This window comes from Alligator mississippiensis, chromosome 8 (assembly GCF_030867095.1).
Source record: "Alligator mississippiensis isolate rAllMis1 chromosome 8, rAllMis1, whole genome shotgun sequence".
NCBI classification, from domain to species: Eukaryota; Metazoa; Chordata; order Crocodylia; family Alligatoridae; genus Alligator; species Alligator mississippiensis.
In genome coordinates this window covers 182,563-202,334 of record NC_081831.1, presented here as the reverse complement: position 1 = coordinate 202,334, position 19,772 = coordinate 182,563, and the positions used below count along the sequence as shown (strand labels likewise).

General features: G+C 50.9%; 1 protein-coding gene across 2 annotated transcripts; it reads left to right on the top strand.

Moving 5' to 3' along the window:
• Window positions 1–11: 11 nt before the first annotated feature.
• SLC16A3 (solute carrier family 16 member 3) lies at window positions 12–18,919 on the top strand. 2 transcript variants are annotated; one of them, XM_006270663.4, is made up of 5 exons: window positions 12–914; window positions 11,875–12,117; window positions 12,500–12,643; window positions 13,060–13,827; window positions 16,244–18,919. In XM_006270663.4, the coding sequence occupies exons 2-5, from the start codon at window positions 11,895–11,897 to the stop codon at window positions 16,528–16,530; spliced, it is 1,422 nt and encodes a 473-aa protein (XP_006270725.1). In that variant the 5' UTR covers window positions 12–914; window positions 11,875–11,894; the 3' UTR covers window positions 16,531–18,919. The 2 variants fall into 2 exon arrangements, with proteins under 2 accessions (XP_006270725.1, XP_059587870.1); XM_059731887.1 differs by lacking the exon at window positions 12–914 and adding an exon at window positions 6,739–6,864.
• Window positions 18,920–19,772: the final 853 nt, after the last annotated feature.

The window sequence follows — 19,772 nt, the reverse complement described above, 5'->3', positions numbered from 1 at the left end:
GGCCCGGGCGGGAGTGAGGCGCCGCCCGAGCTGCCCGGCAACGCTGCCGGCCCCGCCCCGCCCCGCCCGCCCGCCCGCCGTTTTCTCTGCCGATGTGGAGCGGAAAGCCCGGCTCCATTTCTGCCGGGCCGCGAGGAAATCAGCGCCAGGGCGACGGGCAGCCAGCCAGCCCGGGAGAAGGGCGAGGGGCCGGCGGGAAGGCCACGAGGCACTTGCTCTACTTGGGACTACACCGGTTTCCTCGGTGGCTCCACTGGCTTCAGGAAACGATGCTGTGAATAACAATAAACCCTCGAGCGCAAGGAGCTGCGGTCCAGGCCGCTTACCCTCGTTACCGCCATAGTGGTCTAGGCCATCGTTAATGCTGGTTTAAACTCGCACGTGGCAGTTGTGTTCAAGTCTATACAGATACGAACTGATGCTCGGGCTTCCTGTGAGGGTAGACGAGGAGCCCGTTCCCGCAGGCGCTGGCGGACGCGCGGCGCGGCGCGGCACGGCTCGCCGGCTGCTGCGGGACTCAGGTCGATTTTACATCGGCGTGAGTCAGCAAAACTCTCCGGGCCTCCCAGGGTGCTGCGTCCCTGCGGGCAGACGTACGCGTCTGGGAGAAGCAGAGGACGTCCGGCCGCATGAACGCGTGCACGTTTTCTTTTTCCTGTGAGAAAAGGGGTCAGGAATGAAGAGCAGAGAAGCGCTATCCAGTCAGGCGGTGCTTAGTGCGGGAAGCACGGCTGAGGCAACAGTGGCTGCGGGCCGTCCCTCGGCTTCTGCGTGCTGGCCCCAGCCCTGCGATGCACGCGCCTGAGAGAGCAAAACATGCAAATGGTTTCACAATGGAGAAGGGTTGGGCCACGGATCGTAGATACTCCAGCATCCAAATGCAAACATGATGTTAGTGCAACATTCAAATTCAGGTAAGTCTGAAGCATCTGCTACTAATGTTTGTCTCCTAAATTGGACCATATACTATGGGCTTGTATTTAACATGTGTTACCGTTAAATGGATTTACATTGTGCATTTTTACATTGCTCCATGTATTTTCTGTGTCTCAGAAGACAAGACCCCATTATCACACTTGGTTAGAAGCAAGGCTAAGGTGTTTGAAACCTCAGTTCTGAATTTATTTGCCCTTTCTGCAATAAAGATCTGACGGGGGCCCTTTGTACTGCCTGGCACGTGAGACTGAAGCTAAAAATCAAAGACTGGCACTGTATCAGTGAATGACAACTATGAAATAACGTAATATTTTTTTCAGTTTTAGCATTACAGATTTAATGTTACCCAAAGCATAACACTCACTATACATATCATTCTAGTGTGAGAGGGGGAACATTTTTCCTTTAAAAGATGACTGTTAAAAGCTTAATGAAGCCAAATATGTACAAGCATATCAAGCACCACCATAAATCTTAGAAATAAGAACTGGAAATCACCTAAACTCCAAGGAGTGGTGGGATTCCACTGGAGCAGCTGCCCCTTAAGACTCCTAAGATACACTCTGCTTCTGCAAGGCCTGGAAGAAGGTAGTAGGTACTCCTAAGGTAGAAGGTACTCTTAAGATACTCTGCTTCTGCCCGCCAAGACTCCTAAGATACACTCTGCTTCTGCAAGACTTGGAGGAAGGTCGTAGGAAGGACCCCAGCCACATGGAACTCCTCAGCTCCACAGGAGCAAAGCTGCAGCCACGTCCTCCTGCCAGCCTCCACCAGCCCCCTCTGAAACAGTGCTTCAGCCACTGCTATTCAGGGCAGCAGGGACAGCAGCATGCCTAAGAGTTAGCTGCCCAACCACACTTTGAGAGGAAAGGGACAATCTCAGCTCTGTACCTCCCACTGTGTTTTTAAGGAAAGCAATATAGGATCAAACCTAGGAAATTCACAGAACTCCTTGGAGGAATTAAAAATATGCATGTGAACATGGAAAAAGAGTACCAGCTGAAGCATGACTGTGGTGTAAGGACTCAGTCAGAAGGAGAAAAATGATAAGTGCAGTTTTTCTCATAAAGGTAAGTGTTGTCAACCGGCATTGATGTTTCGCCTCAGCCAAAAAGATGCATGATCTGGGCTTGAGTGTGGCTCTAGGATTGTGTAGTTTTTATGGAACTGACATGCTTTAAAATATATATATATATATAAAACAGCAAGGAATATGTCAATGATCAATCAATCAACAAAAGTATGAATACCAGGGCTTCAAACATAAAAACAATACCTGAAGACCATGCTGAATACAGAATATAAGGGCCAAATCTTGGCACCCACCCATACACATATCATATTTGTGAGGAATCTAGCAAAAAACAAAACATTTGCAACCATGGGTAGCAAAACTACTTTTGAGCTGCAGAAGAGGCTACTTTCAAGTGGTATCAAATGCAACACAGTACCTGGTTTAGAGTTATGATTCTAGTGTGGCTGTTTTAGCGTGCTTGCCATGTGCTTGCAGCGATGACATTAAGGGCAGAAAATGGTGTTGCTATTTAGCTAACCCTGGAAAGCAGTTTCCAAAGGCCTCTCTGGACACCTTTTGTCAGTTCTGAACATTCCCTCTGTACAAATCAGTGACAAAACCTTTAATATTTAAAAACATACAATATCTTTCTGCGTATCGTGAGTCACTATCGATTCCAAGCGTTTCCGAGTTACCTAGATTCAATCCAGGTTTCTGTAAGCATAACACCACAGGACTTTGCTCACAACACTAGCTTCTCGTTAACTGCTGAATGTTAAATGCTGAATCAAATCCAAGAATTTGGTCCTGGTCTTCAAAGCATCCTTTGAAGGCTCCACTTAGCCTTGCTTTTACCCACCAGGATGATGTTTGCTCTCAGCATAGGGCATTCATCCTGGAATAATAGAATCATCAACTACAAGGGTGAGACTAGGGCTTGTGATGATGAACTCACTTCTGAACAGCAAGATGGCAATGAATCTTACCACCATCAGAATGAAATGGAGCCCAGATCCCTAAGCTTTCCCACAGCTGTAAACTCTAGCTCCCAAACACCTGCAGCAGGGTTGGAGCCTATGTATGAGCTTTGGTGAGGATGGATTCTACCAGACCTGATAGGATGTGGTGTTCTCTTTCTTCTGACTCTTACACGGAAGTCCTGGACTTCAGCAAAGCCGACTTTGACAAGCTCAGGAGGCTTGTCAGTGAGGCCCTAAGGGACCATGACCACGGAGAGGGGAGTTCAAGAAGAGTGGTTGCTCCTCAAGGGAGCAATCCTCAATGCACAAACTAAGTCTATTCCATCTTGGAGGAAAGGCAGCAAGAGGGCGCAGCAGCCCCCCTGGCTCTCCAGGGACCTAGCAGACCTCCTGAGGCTAAAAAGAAAGTCCTACAAAGGATGGAGGATGGGAGTCATCTCCAAGGAGGATTATTTTGCACTGGTCCGGTCCTGCAGGGAGCAGACCAGGAAAGCCAAGGCTGCAACTGAACTCCAAGTAGCTTTGAGCATCAAGGACAATAAAAAGTCCTTTTTCAGATATGTGGGGAGCCGGAGGAAAAGCAGGGGCAACATTGGACCCTGCTGAACCAGATGGGGCAACTGACAACTGACGCCCGGGAAAAAGCCAACCTATTAAATAGGTACTTTGTGTCGGTCTTTAATCAGTCCCATGGGACGCCCGTGCCCACTACAGGGCCGGGAAGTCCGTGTGAGGGTGATCCCCTGCCCTCCACTAATGCTGACTTCGTGAAGGAACATCTTGAGAAGCTGGATACCTTCAAGTCAGCCAGCCCTGACAATCTTCACCCCAGGGTACTCGAGGAGCTGGCAAGCATCATAGCCCAGCCTCTAGCACGGATCTTTGAAAACTCTTGGCACTCTGGTGTCGTGCCCGAAGACCGGAAGAAGGCCAACGTGGTGCCTATCTTCAAGAAAGGGAGGAAAGTGGATCCGGCTAACTATAGGCCCATCAGCCTGACTTCTATCCCGGGGAAGGTCTTAGAAAAGTTTATTAAAGAGGCCATCCTTAATGGACTGGCCGACGCCAACATCTTAAGGGATAGCCAGCACGGGTTTGTTGTGGGTAGGTCTTGCTTGACCAATCTCATTTCCTTCTATGACCAGGTGACCTATCACCTGGACAAGGGAGAAGAGATTGATGTCATATATCTTGACTTCAAAAAAAGCCTTCGATCTGGTATTCCATGATTGCCTCTTGGTGAAACTGGCCAATTGTCGCCTTGGGTCCTCCACGATCCACTGGCTGGAAAATTGGCTCCGGGGTCGGACCCAGAGGGTACTAATTGATGGACGTCACTCATCGTGGTGTCCTGTGACCAGTGGGGTCCCCCAAGGCTCTGTCCTTGGACCCATACTGTTCAACATCTTCATTAACGATGTGGACACTGGAGTCAGAAGCGGACTGGCCAAGTTCGCCGATGACACCAAACTTTGGGGCAAAGCATCCACACCAGAAGACAGGCGGGTGATCCAGGCTGACCTGGACAGGCTCAGCAAGTGGGCGGATGAGAACCTGATGGTGTTCAACGCCGATAAATGCAAGGTTCTCCACCTTGGGAAGAAAAACCCGCAGCATCCTTATAGGCTCGGCAGTGCTATGTTGGCTAGCACTATGGAAGAAAGAGACTTGGGGGTCATCATTGACCACAAGATGAACATGAGCCTGCAGTGCAATGCTGAGGCTAGTAAAGTGACCAAAATGCTGGCTTGCATCCATAGATGCTTCTCAAGCAAATCCTGGGACGTCATTCTCCCCTTGTACTCGGCCTTGGTGAGGCCGCAGCTGGAGTACTGCGTCCAGTTTTGGGCTCCACAATTCAAAAAGGATGTGGAGAAGCTTGAGAGAGTCCAGAGAAGAGCCACGCGCATGATCAGAGGTCAGGGAAGCAGACCCTATGACGACAGGCTGAGAGCCCTGGGGCTCTTTAGCCTGGAAAAGCGCAGGCTCAGGGGTGATCTGGTGGCCACCTACAAGTTTATCAGGGGTGACCACCAGTATCTGGGGGGACGTTTGTTCACCAGAGCGCCCCAAGGGATGACGAGGTCGAACGGTCATAAACTACTACAAGACCGTTTCAGGCTGGACATAAGGAAGAATTTCTTTACTGTCTGAACCCCCAAGGTCTGGAACAGCCTGCCACCGGAGGTGGTTCAAGCGCCTACACTGAACACCTTCAAGAGCAAACTGGATGCTTATCTTGCTGGGATCCTATGACCCCAGCTGACTTCCTGCCCTTTGGGCGGGGGGCTGGACTCGATGATCTTCCGAGGTCCCTTCCAGCCCTAATGTCTATGACATCTATGAAATTATGAGCATCTTTCTTTTGTTTAGGTTCTTTTAGCAACCCCATAGTCTTGGTTTCTGAAGTGTCCTCTAGTGATGGTGATCAGAGTTTTCCAGTTACTGCCACAACTGCAGACAGTTATGTGAAGACTTCCCTCCTGCTGACTGCAAAAGCACCTCTCCCTGTTATGGAAAAATTGTTGTTTACAGATGGCTCAAGAACACCCATGAGTTTGGACTCAGAAATTCTCCTTTATAGTAATAACTTGCCATGACAAAGCAGTGATTCAAATAGGATGGAGATAATTAAACTTAGGGACTTTGCGGAAGGAAGAGGGAGGATCATGCTCTTAGAGGTGTTGGCCTGGGATACCCAACCTCAATGCTTTGCCCCACTGACATTGTGTGTAGCCTCAGGCAAGTCACCATCTCTGTCTGTGGGGCCCATGAGGGAAGCGTGCTTGCTGTGGGTTCAACCAGTTGGCGTTTTACCTACAAGCTCGAACACCATCAGCACTGCCTGTATAAAGGAGACACACCCCTGCCTTGGTGGTAGGCCTCAGGCAAGATCAGTTCATCCCTCCTACAAACCTGTAGCACCATTTAGGTGATCAAAATACAATTATTCCCTGCTCTGCAAGTGTTGGGCTGACCCTGCTGTGTTCCTTTTGTACCCCATAGGGGTGTCCAGGCCTCCTTGGCTGCCATGGCTACTGGGCCCATGGTGCTTGCAGGAAAACATGGTATGGCTGCTTGTGAGGGAGCACCAAGCGACACGTTCAGCATCTCTGCATAGGGCACACTCCTGGTTACAGCACCAGGTGCCTTCGCACTGCTCACCTGGTGACCCCACCAGAGGCATATGGGGTGCGACCTCGACTCTGGCCCTCCTTTTCCAGCATCCCTGGCCTCCAAGTCTTGCTGCCTAGCATGGGCTGCCTTGGAGCCGCTAACACCAGCACTGCCAACCTACTGCGCTGACCCCTTCCAGGCGGTTGATTCCTGCGCCAGAGGGCTCAGCCCCCGTTCCCCAACTCGGCCTCCACCCTCCAGGAAGGTTGCTTCCCCCAGCAGAGCCACCTCCCGGTCTGTCCCCCCCCAGCTAGGCCCAGAGGAGGGATCTCCCGGAGCTGCCCCTGCTCCTGGCGGCATGCAGCAGGTCCCCCGTGGGGCCCCTGCCCCCCGCACCCCAGTGGGCAGCTCTGCTGGGAGCTGCACCCCAGGGGCAGGGGCTGCTGGAGGAGGACAGGCCTGGCTGCGCCACACGCCCGGAGCCAGGGGACCTGGGCTGGCCTCACCCCGTGCGGTGGGGTAATGGCTGTGGCCCGGGTCAGCCCTGCCCCAGAGCCGCCCGCGCCCAGCATTGAGCGCCGCGGGCGGAGCCGGAGCGGGCGCCGCGGGCAGGTGCAAGGGCGGCGGCTGGAGCAGCGGGGCGGGCGGGCAGGCGGGCGCGGGGGGGCGGACGTGCCGGCGCGGGGGGGCGGCGGGCCGGCGCGGATGCGGATGCGGATGACTCAGGCACCGGCCGTGACAGGAGCGCGAAGAGGGAGCGGCGCGGAGACGCGGCGGGTTGGCCGGGCCGGGTCCGCGAGCATCTCCGGCGCCCAGGTACGGCGGGGTCGGCCGCGCGCGGGGCAGCGCCGGCGCCAGCGTCAGCCCGGCCCCGGCCCCGGCCCCGGCCGCACCTGTGGCGGCGCTTGGCGCGCTACGAATGGCGGCCCCGGCGGCCGGGCCGGGCGGGCGAGGGAGCGAGCGAGCGAGGCTTGCGGCTCCCGCGGGGTCGTGGCTGCCGGTAGCGAGCGAGCGGGCGGGAGGAGCCCTGGGAGCGGCCGGGACCCGCCGGCGCGGGGGCGGCCCAAGCGCAGCCGCGATCCCGCGTGGCTGCCGGGCGCCGCTACCGCCGGGCTGAGCCGCGGGAGGCGCAGGGCCCCGGAGCTCGGCCCCCGCCCCGCGCGGCTCCTGGCCCGGGCCGGGGGCCGGGGGCCGGGCGGGTCGAGGGCCGAGCGGAGCAGCAAGGGCCGCCCCCCCCACCCCCGGGCAGGAGTCGCCTCGGAGCCCGCGCAGCCCCCCGCTGCCCGGGGAGCGCCCCTGGGGCCGCCGTCGGCCCGGCCCGGCCCGGCCCGGCCCCGCTCCGCTCCCCGGCGGCTCCGCGCCGGTTGCCCCCGGGACCAGCCCCGACCCCTGGGCGGCTCCGGCCGGGACCCCCTGCGGCCGGCCCGGCCCGGGGGCGGCGCCTCTGCGAGGAAATACGGCAGGCGGCGGCGGCGGCGGCGGCTCGCCAGTCACGTCCCCCACGTCTCGGTGCGGCGGCGGCGGGCAGACGGGGCGGGGCGGGGCGGCCGCACACCCCGCAGCCCCGGGGGCCGAGCCGGCAGGTGACGGCGTTGCCCCGCGATGCCCGTCCCTTCCCCGCCAGGTGCTGCTGAGCCGCGGGTGCCTCCCGGCCCGCAGCCCCCGGCGACGGGCGAGCCAGTGCCCGCGGCTGCCGCGGCCCCCTGGGAAGCGCGCTCGGCCGCCGGGGCCCTGCTCGGAAGCCACGGTCTCCTGGGGGAGAGTTGTAGGGCCTTTTTCTCCCCCACTTGCCTTTCAGCTGCCTTGTGTCAGGCTCTTGCGGACAACCGGGAGATTTCGGACATGCTTCCTCCTTCCCCTCAGGGGGTCCAAGGGAGGGAGCGCGTGGCAGGGCTCTGGGTCAGACCAGGGACTGGCAGCACCTGCCCCCCGAAGCCAGGCTCCCCCCTCACAGCTGCCAAGGAGCCCCCCACCTCAGCCTGCCAGGCTCCCCAGAGCCCTGGCACCGCTGCCTGGCCCCTGCTGGGGCCCTGCCGGACTGCCCTTGCCCTGGTGCAGGTCCAGCCCTCCCCAGCACACTCATGCCCCCTCCACCTGCAGACCCGTGTGGCTGCCCTTAGCAGGCCAGGTCTAGTTGGAAGGGCAGGCAGCATCCAAGTGTCCCTCTGTGATGTAGATACAAAACAAAATGGTGTGGAAAAGCCAGGGCTGGAGCATTATCTGCATCAGGCGTAAGCACGTGGTCGACTCCAAGTGCTCTTACATTTGGGGCTGGGCCCTGCCTTCCCTGCAAACTGATTCCCAGCTGGGAGTGACCCCGGTACTGAACCTGCTACAGCTGCAACAGCCACAAATGAAAGCGTGCCAAGGCAGCAACTGTGCCCTCCCTTGACCCAAGTCTAGTGTACGAACAGGATGCAGCTGCATGGGTTGCCTGAGCCAGATCCATCTACTGCCTTCACGGGGCTTCCCATAGATAAATGAAGGGATCCCCCTCCCCACACTTCTTCCTGCCTTTTCCAGGGGAGTCCATTTTGTAGGGGTGAGGAGGTATGTGCAGGCCAGCACCAGGGAGAGCAAGTCCACCTCCACAAACCTGTCTGTGATTCTGGGCTCCATGTAAAACCATTGCGACACACGTTAAGTAATACCCCTTGCTGCTGAGGTCACTTGCTCCATGGCATACATGTGCTAATGGCAGCCTAAGGCGCATCTAGGTTTAGTGGCACTTCCCCTGGGCCTTGGGTGCTGTGGCAGCTACAGGGAACAGAAAAGTGCGCAGAGCCAACCTTTGCAGCTGGCGTGTTACAAATTAGCCCTACACTGCCGCTCTGATCCTTTTCCCATGCCTGCTGCTGCTCTGCTTTCTGCCCTATCTGCTGCTGTGCCACCTGCCCCCTCCCTGATTTGCAATGTACCCCACACCTGTGCCACTTGTGATGAGCATGCTGCAGCTTGGCCACCCCTGGCTCGGTGTCACCAAAGCAAGAGCACTGGTGAACAAGAGATCCCTGATTTATGGTAGCTAAGGGCTCACAGAACAGTTCTCCCCAGACCCACTGATCAGCCCCAGTGCAGGGGAGGGCACGGTCCTACAGAAGCATGGGCAGGACCCACTGGTTTCTGCATTTAAACAGCATGTCAGCACTGAGGAAAGTCTGGGAAACTGAAGAGGCTGTAGTAGCAGCCACTTCACAATGGCTGGTTGCGCTGTGCAGAAGCTTGTTACAAAACATGTTTGTCATGCAAAGCAGACCTCTAGCAAACTCTTATCTCCGAATCAGTTTTGGACTATGCAAAGAGGCAGGCAGTGCCACAAGACAGACGTCTCCTGGTTCCCCTTCCAACCCGTTTTCTTTAGTTCCTGAAGAACTGTAGATTCTGATGGTGTTGCAGTCTGTTTTGTTTCTCCTGCTAGAGGGAGGACGGGTCAGGATGTATTTCTAGAAGGCAGCTCTCTCCTTACGGGAAATTACTGTAAACATACCTGCAATGAACTGTAATCTATTGTATGTTATATACCAACTCTTTGCTCTCTTGAATTGGATGGGCTGCAGGAACAAGTAATTTTTGCCAGAGACATTTAAGCAGGGAGGGTGGTTCTTTCAAAGGCAGATAAAACACCCCACATTTCCCTCCACTTTAGAGAGGGGGCTCTGTGGGGCGTCTCCCAGCATAGCACTGACTCTAAAAGCTACTCCTGCTCTATAACGGCAACTAGCATTCTCCAGAAACAGAGAGCAGCATTCCGATCTCAGTGCAAATCCAGACAAAATCCATTTAAACCAACGGTATTACTACTGTGGATTTACACTAGTGCAACTGAGGGCAACACAGGGCAAGGGAGCTCTGACATGCAAAAGAGCTGTGAGTTCTTCTGTATGCATGCAGTATCTGGTGAAAGTTTAAAACAGGTGACAGGAGTCTATTCTGTTTGTCCTGGAATAATACTGTAGCGTGCTATTATTCTGTTAATAGTTCTTCTGTGAGTCTGTAAAGACAAGGCAGGTGTGGCCATGCACGCTGGTGTTGAACAGCAGAATAGGACCCACGTACATTAAGAGGTCATGCTGATATATGAAGAGTGACAGGCCAGGTGTATTGCACAACCCAGCTGGCAGAGGCCTGAAGAAAAAGCTGCTCACTAACATATCATTCATGACAGGAAAGCTGGGTAAGCCCATAGGAAACAAAACACAAACAGAAACGGCCTCCCCTGCACACAAAGGAATACAGGTTAGGCTGGCAGCAGAGAACCCTGCAGGCCACCCTGCATGGGAAGTACGCAGGAAAACTTCTCCGCAGGATGGACACATTGAATAGTAAATGTCACTGCAGCATATAAATACAAATAAAGTAGCAACAATATATAAACCCATATAGTAACATGTGAATGCTAACCTTGTGCACTAAATATGTACTAGGTACTTACAATGCACTATCACTAATGAGAGAAAAATCATGTAAGAGGATAATCGCATGAAGACAGGGGTCGGCAAACCACAGCCTGTAAAGCCACTTGGTCCAGCCCACGGACATGGGGCTGTGACAGTAGTTGCCCTCCTCATGCTGCTGTGGGGAGAAGCAGCAGCAGCAGCAGCCACGAAGTCTTAGCACATGCCCTTCTCTGCCCCAAGCTGGATCATTGTGGCCTGTCACCTGAAAAGGTTGCTGACTGCTGCACTAAGACATCAGGGCTGAAGATAATGCAGTACATTAGCAAACTCCATGCACAGAGCAGGATGGACAAGTGAGTTTCCTTCTAAACTGTTAGTGCTCTTTTTGTAATCTGCACAGATGCTAACTTTTAGATACCCTGCAAAACCCATCTGCTCTCTCAGGGATTCAGAGATGAGACGGACTTGGGGGCTATAAATGGACAGGCCCCAGGTGATTGTGATCAATCTTTTTGGCAATTGATTTTGGACAAGTTTAGTTTGCAAAAGCAAACTTCTGAAAAGTAGGCCATGCCAGAATGTGAATGATCTATTCCATTTTAATGTGGCCCCTTAGCATATAGAAAAACATATTCAATTACATCACAATATGCTAGTCTGACTTCAGGTGAACTGTGCTATATTATCTACTGGTGCTGCCTCACCTGGAGCACTGTGTTGAGTTTTGGGTCCCACACTTCAAGTAGGATGTGGACAGATTGGAGAGAGTCCAGCACAGAGGCACAGAAATGATTAGAGGTCTGGGAGGCAAGACTTATGAGGAAAGGCCGAAAGAACTAGGGTTCCTCAGTGCGGAGAAGAGAAGACTGGGTGGGGAGGGGGGATTTATTAACAGTCTACAACTACCTGAAGGGCAATGACAGCGAGGATGGAGATGGGCTTTTCTCTGTGGCTGTAAGGGACAGGAGTAGGACCAGTGGTCTCAAGCTGCAGCAGGGGAAACTGGGCTGAGAGGTGAGGAGGAGCTGTCTAAATCTGAGTGTGGTCAAGCAGTGGAATCTCCATCCCTGTAAGTTTTCAGGAGCATGTTAGACAGACACTTGGCTGGGATGGTTTAAGTCTGGGCAGCGGGCTGGATTAAATGACCTCATGGGGTCCCATCCTGCCCTACTTCCCTATAATTTTGTGATTGGCTTAAAATCCTACCAAATACTCACATTTCTATAAAATGATGACAAGCATTTTCAAGCAAACCCCCCACACAGCCAAGCAGCTGTACCCAGGTCTCCATTTGTTGTAGTTAGGATGTTCTCCTTTTTCACCAATTTCTGCACACGCCCATGACCTCTTCCCGGGGGAACTGTTTTGAGTGAATTCCTATCCTGATGCCTGTAGAATCTAATTATTTCTATTTTTCTTATCTCTTAAGGGAACACATAGAGTTTCGCTATGGGAGCTGTCGTAGTCGACGATGGTCCATCTGGCATCAAAGCCCCTGATGGGGGCTGGGGCTGGGCTGTTCTCTTTGGCTGTTTTGTCATCACAGGATTCTCCTATGCCTTTCCTAAGGCAGTTAGTGTCTTCTTTAAAGAGCTAATCCGGGAGTTTGGTGTTGGATACAGTGATACAGCATGGATCTCCTCCATTCTACTGGCTATGCTTTATGGAACAGGTAGGCAGTATCTATTTTTAAACAATGCCGCATGTGAAGCAAATAACTCAGGTCTTTTCTTCTGATCTTAATTAGAAATGCTGTTTGCATGCCAACTAGGTATTTGAAGGAAAAAATACTTGGCTGTAACAATATTTAAGATAACAGGTTTTCTTTGAGTGTAGCCATCCTATATAAAGAGTCTTTGAGACTTGTCAGCTAAAGATGATGAAATGGCAAAGTTTTACAGAGCTCTGACATGCCAAGTATGTGGATTTGTGGAAAGGAGACGGTGTTTTGGGAGTAGCTTGAGGATGTGGGCAAAGCATGGGAAGAAATTCAAACCGACATTACAAAGGAGCACCTGCATTGTCCCAGTTGCTCATATCTCCTTTTTCCTCAGGGCCCCTGTGCAGCGTGTGTGTCAATCGGTTTGGCTGTCGTCCCGTCATGCTCGTTGGGGGCCTCTTTGCTTCGCTAGGGATGATAATGGCTTCTTTCTGCACCAACATTATCCAGCTCTATCTCACTGCAGGCGTTATCACTGGTAAGTGGGGGTGCAGCCCTGAAGAGGAAAAGCCTGGGATATAGTTAGATTCAGATATCGAAATTGGTATGAATGGGCAGTGTCTAAACCATTAGGATCCTTAGAAATAGCCTCTCTCGAGAACCTCATTCACAGTGGAAGGGCCTGGCCGGATTTAGCTCTTACAAGTGTTAATTCTTCTGTGAAGTTTAGTTGATGCTTTTGTTCCCAAGGTGTGGCTATTAGGTAGGGGAATACTATTATGAAGGGCTCTCTCTCAGTTTTGGGGGTTATCTAGAACCTTTCTTCCAGATGGAGGAAGCAGGAAAGTCTCCCCACATCTTTGTCCTCAGTTGTGAATCATACTGCAGTAACAGTGGCTATTTTTATGCAGACACTGCAGCTCAGCTTTCACTTTTGTCTCTCCTCTGTTTCAGGTTTGGGTCTGGCACTCAACTTCCAGCCATCGCTTATCATGTTAAATCGATACTTTGACAAGCGCCGGCCTTTAGCAAATGGGCTGTCTGCTGCTGGGAGCCCTGTGTTTCTCTGTGCCCTTTCTCCTCTGGGGCAGATACTACAACATGAATATGGTTGGCGAGGGGGGTTTCTTATACTGGGTGGGATGCTGCTCAACTGCTGTGTTTGTGGAGCGTTAATGAGACCTTTGGAGCCTCCCAAGAAATCTGAAGTTACCAAAGAAATTGTTGAGAAAAAAACAAAGAAAAAGCTCCTGGATTTCAGTGTGTTTAAGGATACTGGCTTTGTCATCTACACTGTGGCTGCCTCCATCATGGTGCTGGGCCTCTTTGTGCCACCAGTGTTTGTGGTGAGCTATGCCAAGGACCTGAAATATGAAGACACAAAAGCAGCTTTTCTTTTATCCATTCTTGGATTCATCGATATCTTTGCCCGGCCCACCTGTGGAGTGATTGCTGGTCTCAAGCAGGTCAGACCACGCTGCGTCTACCTCTTTAGCTTTGCTATGTTTTTTAATGGTTTTACAGATCTCATGGGATCCATGGCTGATGACTATGCTGGCTTGGTAGTCTTCTGTATTTTCTTTGGCATTTCCTATGGAATGGTAGGTGCCCTTCAGTTTGAAGTTCTCATGGCTATCGTCGGCACTCAGAAATTTTCCAGCGCCATTGGCTTGGTGCTTCTGGCTGAAGCAATGGCTGTCCTAGTCGGCCCACCATCAGCAGGTAAATAATCTATTCAGTTAAGGGTTTAACAGCATTTGCATTGTTCCATTACTTTTTGTGTGCCAAAGACTGAGATCCAAGTGAAAACAGCCACCAAAAGAGTGTATATGGATCTAGTAATGAGCACATTTACCTGACACATGCTCGCCTCTCAGAGATGCGCCCAGCACACAGCTAACCACTTCCCTGAAACCCAGTTGGGCCTTTGGTTCAAGACTATCCTGGAATCTGGCAGGTGATTTTAAGGCTCAACCAAATGGATTGTACATTGTCCCTGGTGACTTGAAGGAGGAAAAAACCTTTATAGGTGAACAACCTATAAAGGTGGGCAGTGGGGTTCCCCAAGGCTCAGTCCTCCGGCCTGCCCTATTCAACATCTTCATCAGTGACGGGCGAGGGGGTAGAAAGCACCCTGTTCAAGTTCGCAGATGACACTAAGATGTGGGGTGAAGTGAGTACGCTAGTAGGAAGGAACAGGCTGCAAGCGGATCTAGACAGGTTACAGGGGTGGGCCGATGAGAACAGGATGGGGTTCAACACTGACAAGTGCAGGGTAATGCACCTGGGGAGGAAGAACCAGCAGCAGACCTACAGGCTGGGGAACTCCCTTCTTGCCAGTATTGAGACAGAAAAGGATCTTGGAGTCATCATTGATGCCAAAATGAACATGGGCCAGCAATGTCGGGACACGGTCAGGAAGGCCAACCGCACCTTGTCGTGCATCCACAACAGATGCATCTCAAGCAGGGCCAAGGAGGTGATCCTCCCCCTCTACGCGACACTGGTCAGGCTGCAGTCGGAGTACTGCATCCAGCTCTGGGCACCGTGCTTCAGGAGGGATGTGGACAGCATGGAGAGGGTCCAGAGGAGGCCACCCGCATGGTCAGGGGGCAGCAGGGCAGGCCCCACGAGGAGAGGCGACGGGACCTGAACCTGTTCAGCCTCCACAAGAGAAGGCTGAGAGGGGGTCTAGTGGCCTGTTACAAACTAGTCAGAGGGGACCAGCAGGCATTGGGGGAGTCCCTGTTCCCCCGAGCGCTACCAGGAGTTACAAGAAACAACGGACACAAGCTAGCAGAGGGTAGATTCAGACTAGACATCAGGAGGCGCTACTTCACTGTCAGGATGGCTAGGACCTGGAACCAACTTCCAAAAGAAGTGGTGCTGGCTCCTGCCCTGGGGGGCTTTAAAAAAAGGCTCGGCAAACATCTGGCCGGGGTCATTTGACCCCAGTGCTCTTTCCTGCCACGTCAGGGGGTCGGACTAGATGATCTCCTCAGGTCCCTTCCGACCCGACCAGCTATGAAACCATGAAACCAGAACCATGGAAAAATTATTGGAGAAAGAGGGAGTGAAAAGGCAGGGACTGTTATCTTAGAAAGGAGATGAGATTAAAAGGGGTTATGAGTATTATGAAGTAATGAATAGTATAGACCAGAGGTTTCTATTTACCCTGTCTCATAACACAGGAATGAGCAAGATTACAAACCAGCCAGATATACAATTCAAACCAAAGCTGAGGAAACACCATGCTACGCAACACAGACTTTATTTTCCCCACATACCAGTGCTCCCACGTAAAACACAAGCATCGTTTTTGGAAGGCAGAATGTAGGAAAAACCCCAACTTATTCCAGAATCATGGCTGACTGTGTGACATAGAGTATGTGCTCCTGGGAACACAGCGCATCAAGGAAGCACGGCATCCCAAGAGAGTCTGATGAGGCAGCAAGAACATCCTAGGAAACTGAATTGATCTGTTAAAGCAAAGTGGAAAAATCAGGCCCTTTATATGCCACTTTCAAAGACCCAATCGACTTAGTAATCTTCATAACAAAAGATGAGGAAGAAGTGTGATCTTTTAAAGAGGCACGGAAAAAAACATTTTGTAAGTTTTCCCCCAAGTAGTTTATCTCAAGCATTTGACGGGGCTTTAGGCACAGCCAGCTTCACTGTCCTGCCATGTCGTTTCCACCCCCGCCAGCCTCTCTGGCAATTAGCCACTTTGACGGTGTGTTTTTCTCATACAGAAACAGGAAATGAAAAACATTTTAAACAAACAGAAAAATGCATCTATAAAACAAAATGTAGTGGAAACCTCCAGGGCACAAGTCATATATTCAAATATCTTCACTCTTTTTAAAGATGAATTAGATTACAAGGCGGGATTCGGGAGGATTCGGAAATGTACATAAGTTACTTAGGAGTCCTGCTGTCCGTCAGTGGGACTTCTGCTTAGAAATGTTCTAGGTACTTCTGGAAATCTCTTCCAAGGCTGACTGTGGTTTCGTATTTTCACATCAACAGTGATTTAGAGCATGATTTCTCTTAAACAAAACAGCATTATCCTCACTGCAGGAGATGTTTGGGGTTTTCTCTTTCTTTTTTACTAACCTGTGAATTTAATGTCTTTTAGGCAAAATCTTGGATGCCACGAACAGGTACATGTTTGTTTTTATTACTGCTGGAGTTGAAGTTACGGTCTCAGCCCTCGTGCTGGCTTTAGGAAATTTCTGCTGTATTAAGAAAAAATCAGAAGAGCCTCAAACAAAAGAGGAAGCAGCAGAAAGAGAGGAGCTGAACAAAATGGAAGACAAACCCCCTGAAGATGCCAAGGTGGACTCTATCGAAGTGGAACACTTCCTGAAAGATGAGCCTGAAAGAAATGGGGAAGTTGTGACCAACCCAGAAACTTGCGTGTGAGTGTGACAAGATGAGTGACAAAGCATTTAGGAAAGAAGCAAAGAATTTCAACACTATTTATTTTAGAAGTAGAACTAGCCTAGGGCTGGGCCATTTGCTTAGCTGAACGGAAGCAAACCAGCTCATAGCACATTCTGTAGAAACAGGTTTGTTGGGAAGCCTTTTCTCAGAAAACTGTTTCTTTCAGTGAGAAGTGAAGCTTTGTGGTTATAACTTTTAACAAAACTTAAACAGTCATTGTAAACACATGTAGAGGTCCTGCTATGCATCACCAGAAATTTCTCACTTGAAAGAAAAAAATATTGTCATTGAAGAGGAATGATGTGTATGTTTTCTGTCAATACGGGTGAAAGCGTGTGTTTGTTTGCTACGTGGTGTTCACCTAAATGCAACTTCCCTTTCTTTGTTCTTTGTCAAATGTGGAGAGCTTGAGATGGGGGAAAAATCTCAGGAACTTAAGGTCTTGGAAACCTCTTACTTTTTTCAGATATTTTTAGATTAATTGACTCAGCCCTAACTTAATTTTGATAATATGAATAACTGTTACTTGCGTTTATGTAAATGTATTTATGTGAGTTTTGTCTCAACTCGTCATTTTTGTAACTGTAATTTTTATTGGAAATACTGTACACTGAGGGGCATCCAGAGAGACACTGCCCTCAGTGGGACACAGCTACTACTCCCAAATAGCAACAAATGAAAATGAAAAGAAAAGCAGTATTAATCATAACAGACGAGAAGAGAACAAGTTTAGTTTGATGTCGGTTTTCCGAAGCCTTGCCAGAGACGTTCTGCCATCGCGGCGTACAGATAGATTTTTAAAAGGAACCTAGAGAATATAGGTTTGGATACTGAGGTCACTAAGACTTTTCTAACTGAAAACTGCCAGCATGTTTAAATGTAAGAACTAAAAATGTGTTCTAGGTTAAATATAACAGAGATATGGGTCTTGGCTAACTTAGGAAGAAGAAATGGGTGACTTTTAAGCAAGATATGTTTTAACACTTTTCCTTGAGCCAGCTATTCCTCCTTGTTGGAAAGAATGGCCCCATATTTGCCTCATCTAGATAGGCTCTTGGAGGCACATTAGGGTCAGTGAAGGAAAGATAATAGTATTATTGATCCCGAGGCCCACTGTGCTCGACAGTGCCCAAACACAGCAGTCAACAACAATTCCTACTGAACCAAAAGAAAAGTAAAGGCAGAGAAAGGGGCCTCTGTAGTCCACGGTTCATACACTGAACCCCCGTCCGGTCACCTAATTGTGCTCCAGAACCTCCGTCTGCTTTCTGGGCAAGTTCCAGGAGTCCTAACTGGTCCCTGTGCAGCTGCCTAACCCCTAAACCTCCACCCCACCCCGTACGTCCGTGTAAAGCGCAACTAATGTGGTTTCCGTTTCCTGAATCTACACCCAGCACTGAAACAGTCTCTGAGGAATGCGCTATTCTATTAATTCTTAAATCATTTTAAGATGATGAAACCTAATGATAACTGCCTAAGTGGCAGCATTATTCACTACTTAACTGCTCATCGTTATAGCAAAAGCATCCACGTTCCAAATGCATCTGTCCCAAACAGCTTTCTGGCCTGCTTACATCTGCCCTCCTAACCATGCCCTACGAAGCTGTCGAAACCTCCACCTCTTGCCTGCTGTCCTCCACAACAGTTATTGTAGAACACAGGCGTGCAGAAACTGAAAACATGAAGAATACCGCACCAACCATATGATTTTCATACTCCATTCAGTTTTTAAAAAGCAATTACTTGAGCAGCAGTTGTTCACTGGCACATCAGTCTTGTTACAAAATTCATATCCAGTTTTTTCCATAGAGTGCATAGGTTCATGCAGGGAAGTAACGTGAGAATTAGTGGCTGACAACATGAAAGCAAAGGAAGGAAAGGGGATCCACTGATTATCCTAGTGGCAAGCCTAGAGGCCATCAAACTGTCTGGTGGGAGCCAAACATGGCTCACTAGTTGGTGTTCCCATTTCTATTAAACCAAAGCAATACCAACAAGATCTCTGGATGATAATTTGCCCTCTTAAGCAGGGGCAGGCAATTATTTTGTCTGGAGGGTCACTTAACGAGTTTTGGCGAGATGTCGCGGGCCACATGGTAGACCTGCCCCCGTGGGCACCATCTTGGGACTGGAAGTCCTGCCCTCTAATCCCTGACCTTTGCCACCAGAAGTCCCTCCCCTTGCCCCCAGGAGTACTCCTTTCAGCAGGGGGACTGCTACCTTGGAACCAGGAAAACCCCAAATTATATTCTAAAAATCAAACCTCTATTACAACATACAATAATTTGATTTAAAAAAAATATTTTGTCCTTATTTACATGCATTTGTGTAGTGTGCAGAGAGGCAATTATATAATAGCTTAAAAGGATGTCTTACTTTTGTATATTGTGTGGGGGGTTTGGCAGTATGGGTGGGTGGGTACAGGGTTTGTGGGGGGCTGTGGGGGTGTGTGTGGGGGCGGTGTGGGGTTTATGGGGGTAGATAGGTATGGGGTTTGGATGTATGTAGGGGTGGGGGGGGAGTATGTGGGAATGCGTATGGGTATGGGTGGGGGGCTGTGAGTGTGTGGAGGGATTGGGGCGGCTGGGGCGATTGTGGTGTGCGTGGAGGGCGGGGTGGCTGGGGTGTGCAGTATGCATGGGGGGTGTGGGTGGCGTGTATGGTGGTGCGAAGAGGATGTGGGTACATGCATATGGGGGTCATGTGTGTGGGATCCCCCCTCCGAACACCCTCCCCCCTTGCGCACAGGCCCCACCACCAGAGGCAGCAGCAAGCAGTGAGGCCTTATTGGAGGCCTTCACTGCATAACGCCCAAGGAAAATATCCATAAATCTCACTCCTGTACACATTCCCATTTACTTCAATGGGACTGACCGGCAGTCAGATGAGCTGGAATTGGCCCTACATAGGTATTTTTGTTCTAACTACAACCGATCATTCAAATATGCTGTGGAAATTGGGGGCAAGCGAGGTGGGAGGGGGGGGGGGACAGATTTCTATGTTCTATAATCATTCTTCCCCCTCTGCAGTGTTACAGACAAGTTTACACATGGTCAAAAAAGGGTTACTGAGGGAGGGAGAAGAACTACAGATATTCTTAGCTTTTTCTGCTTTTCACAATTATGGCATGAAGGACACCGATGGAAGCTCTCCCCTCGTTCTGCCCAGGTCTCTTACCTTCCAGCTTCTGGGCATACACAAACTCCAGAACGCAGAATGAG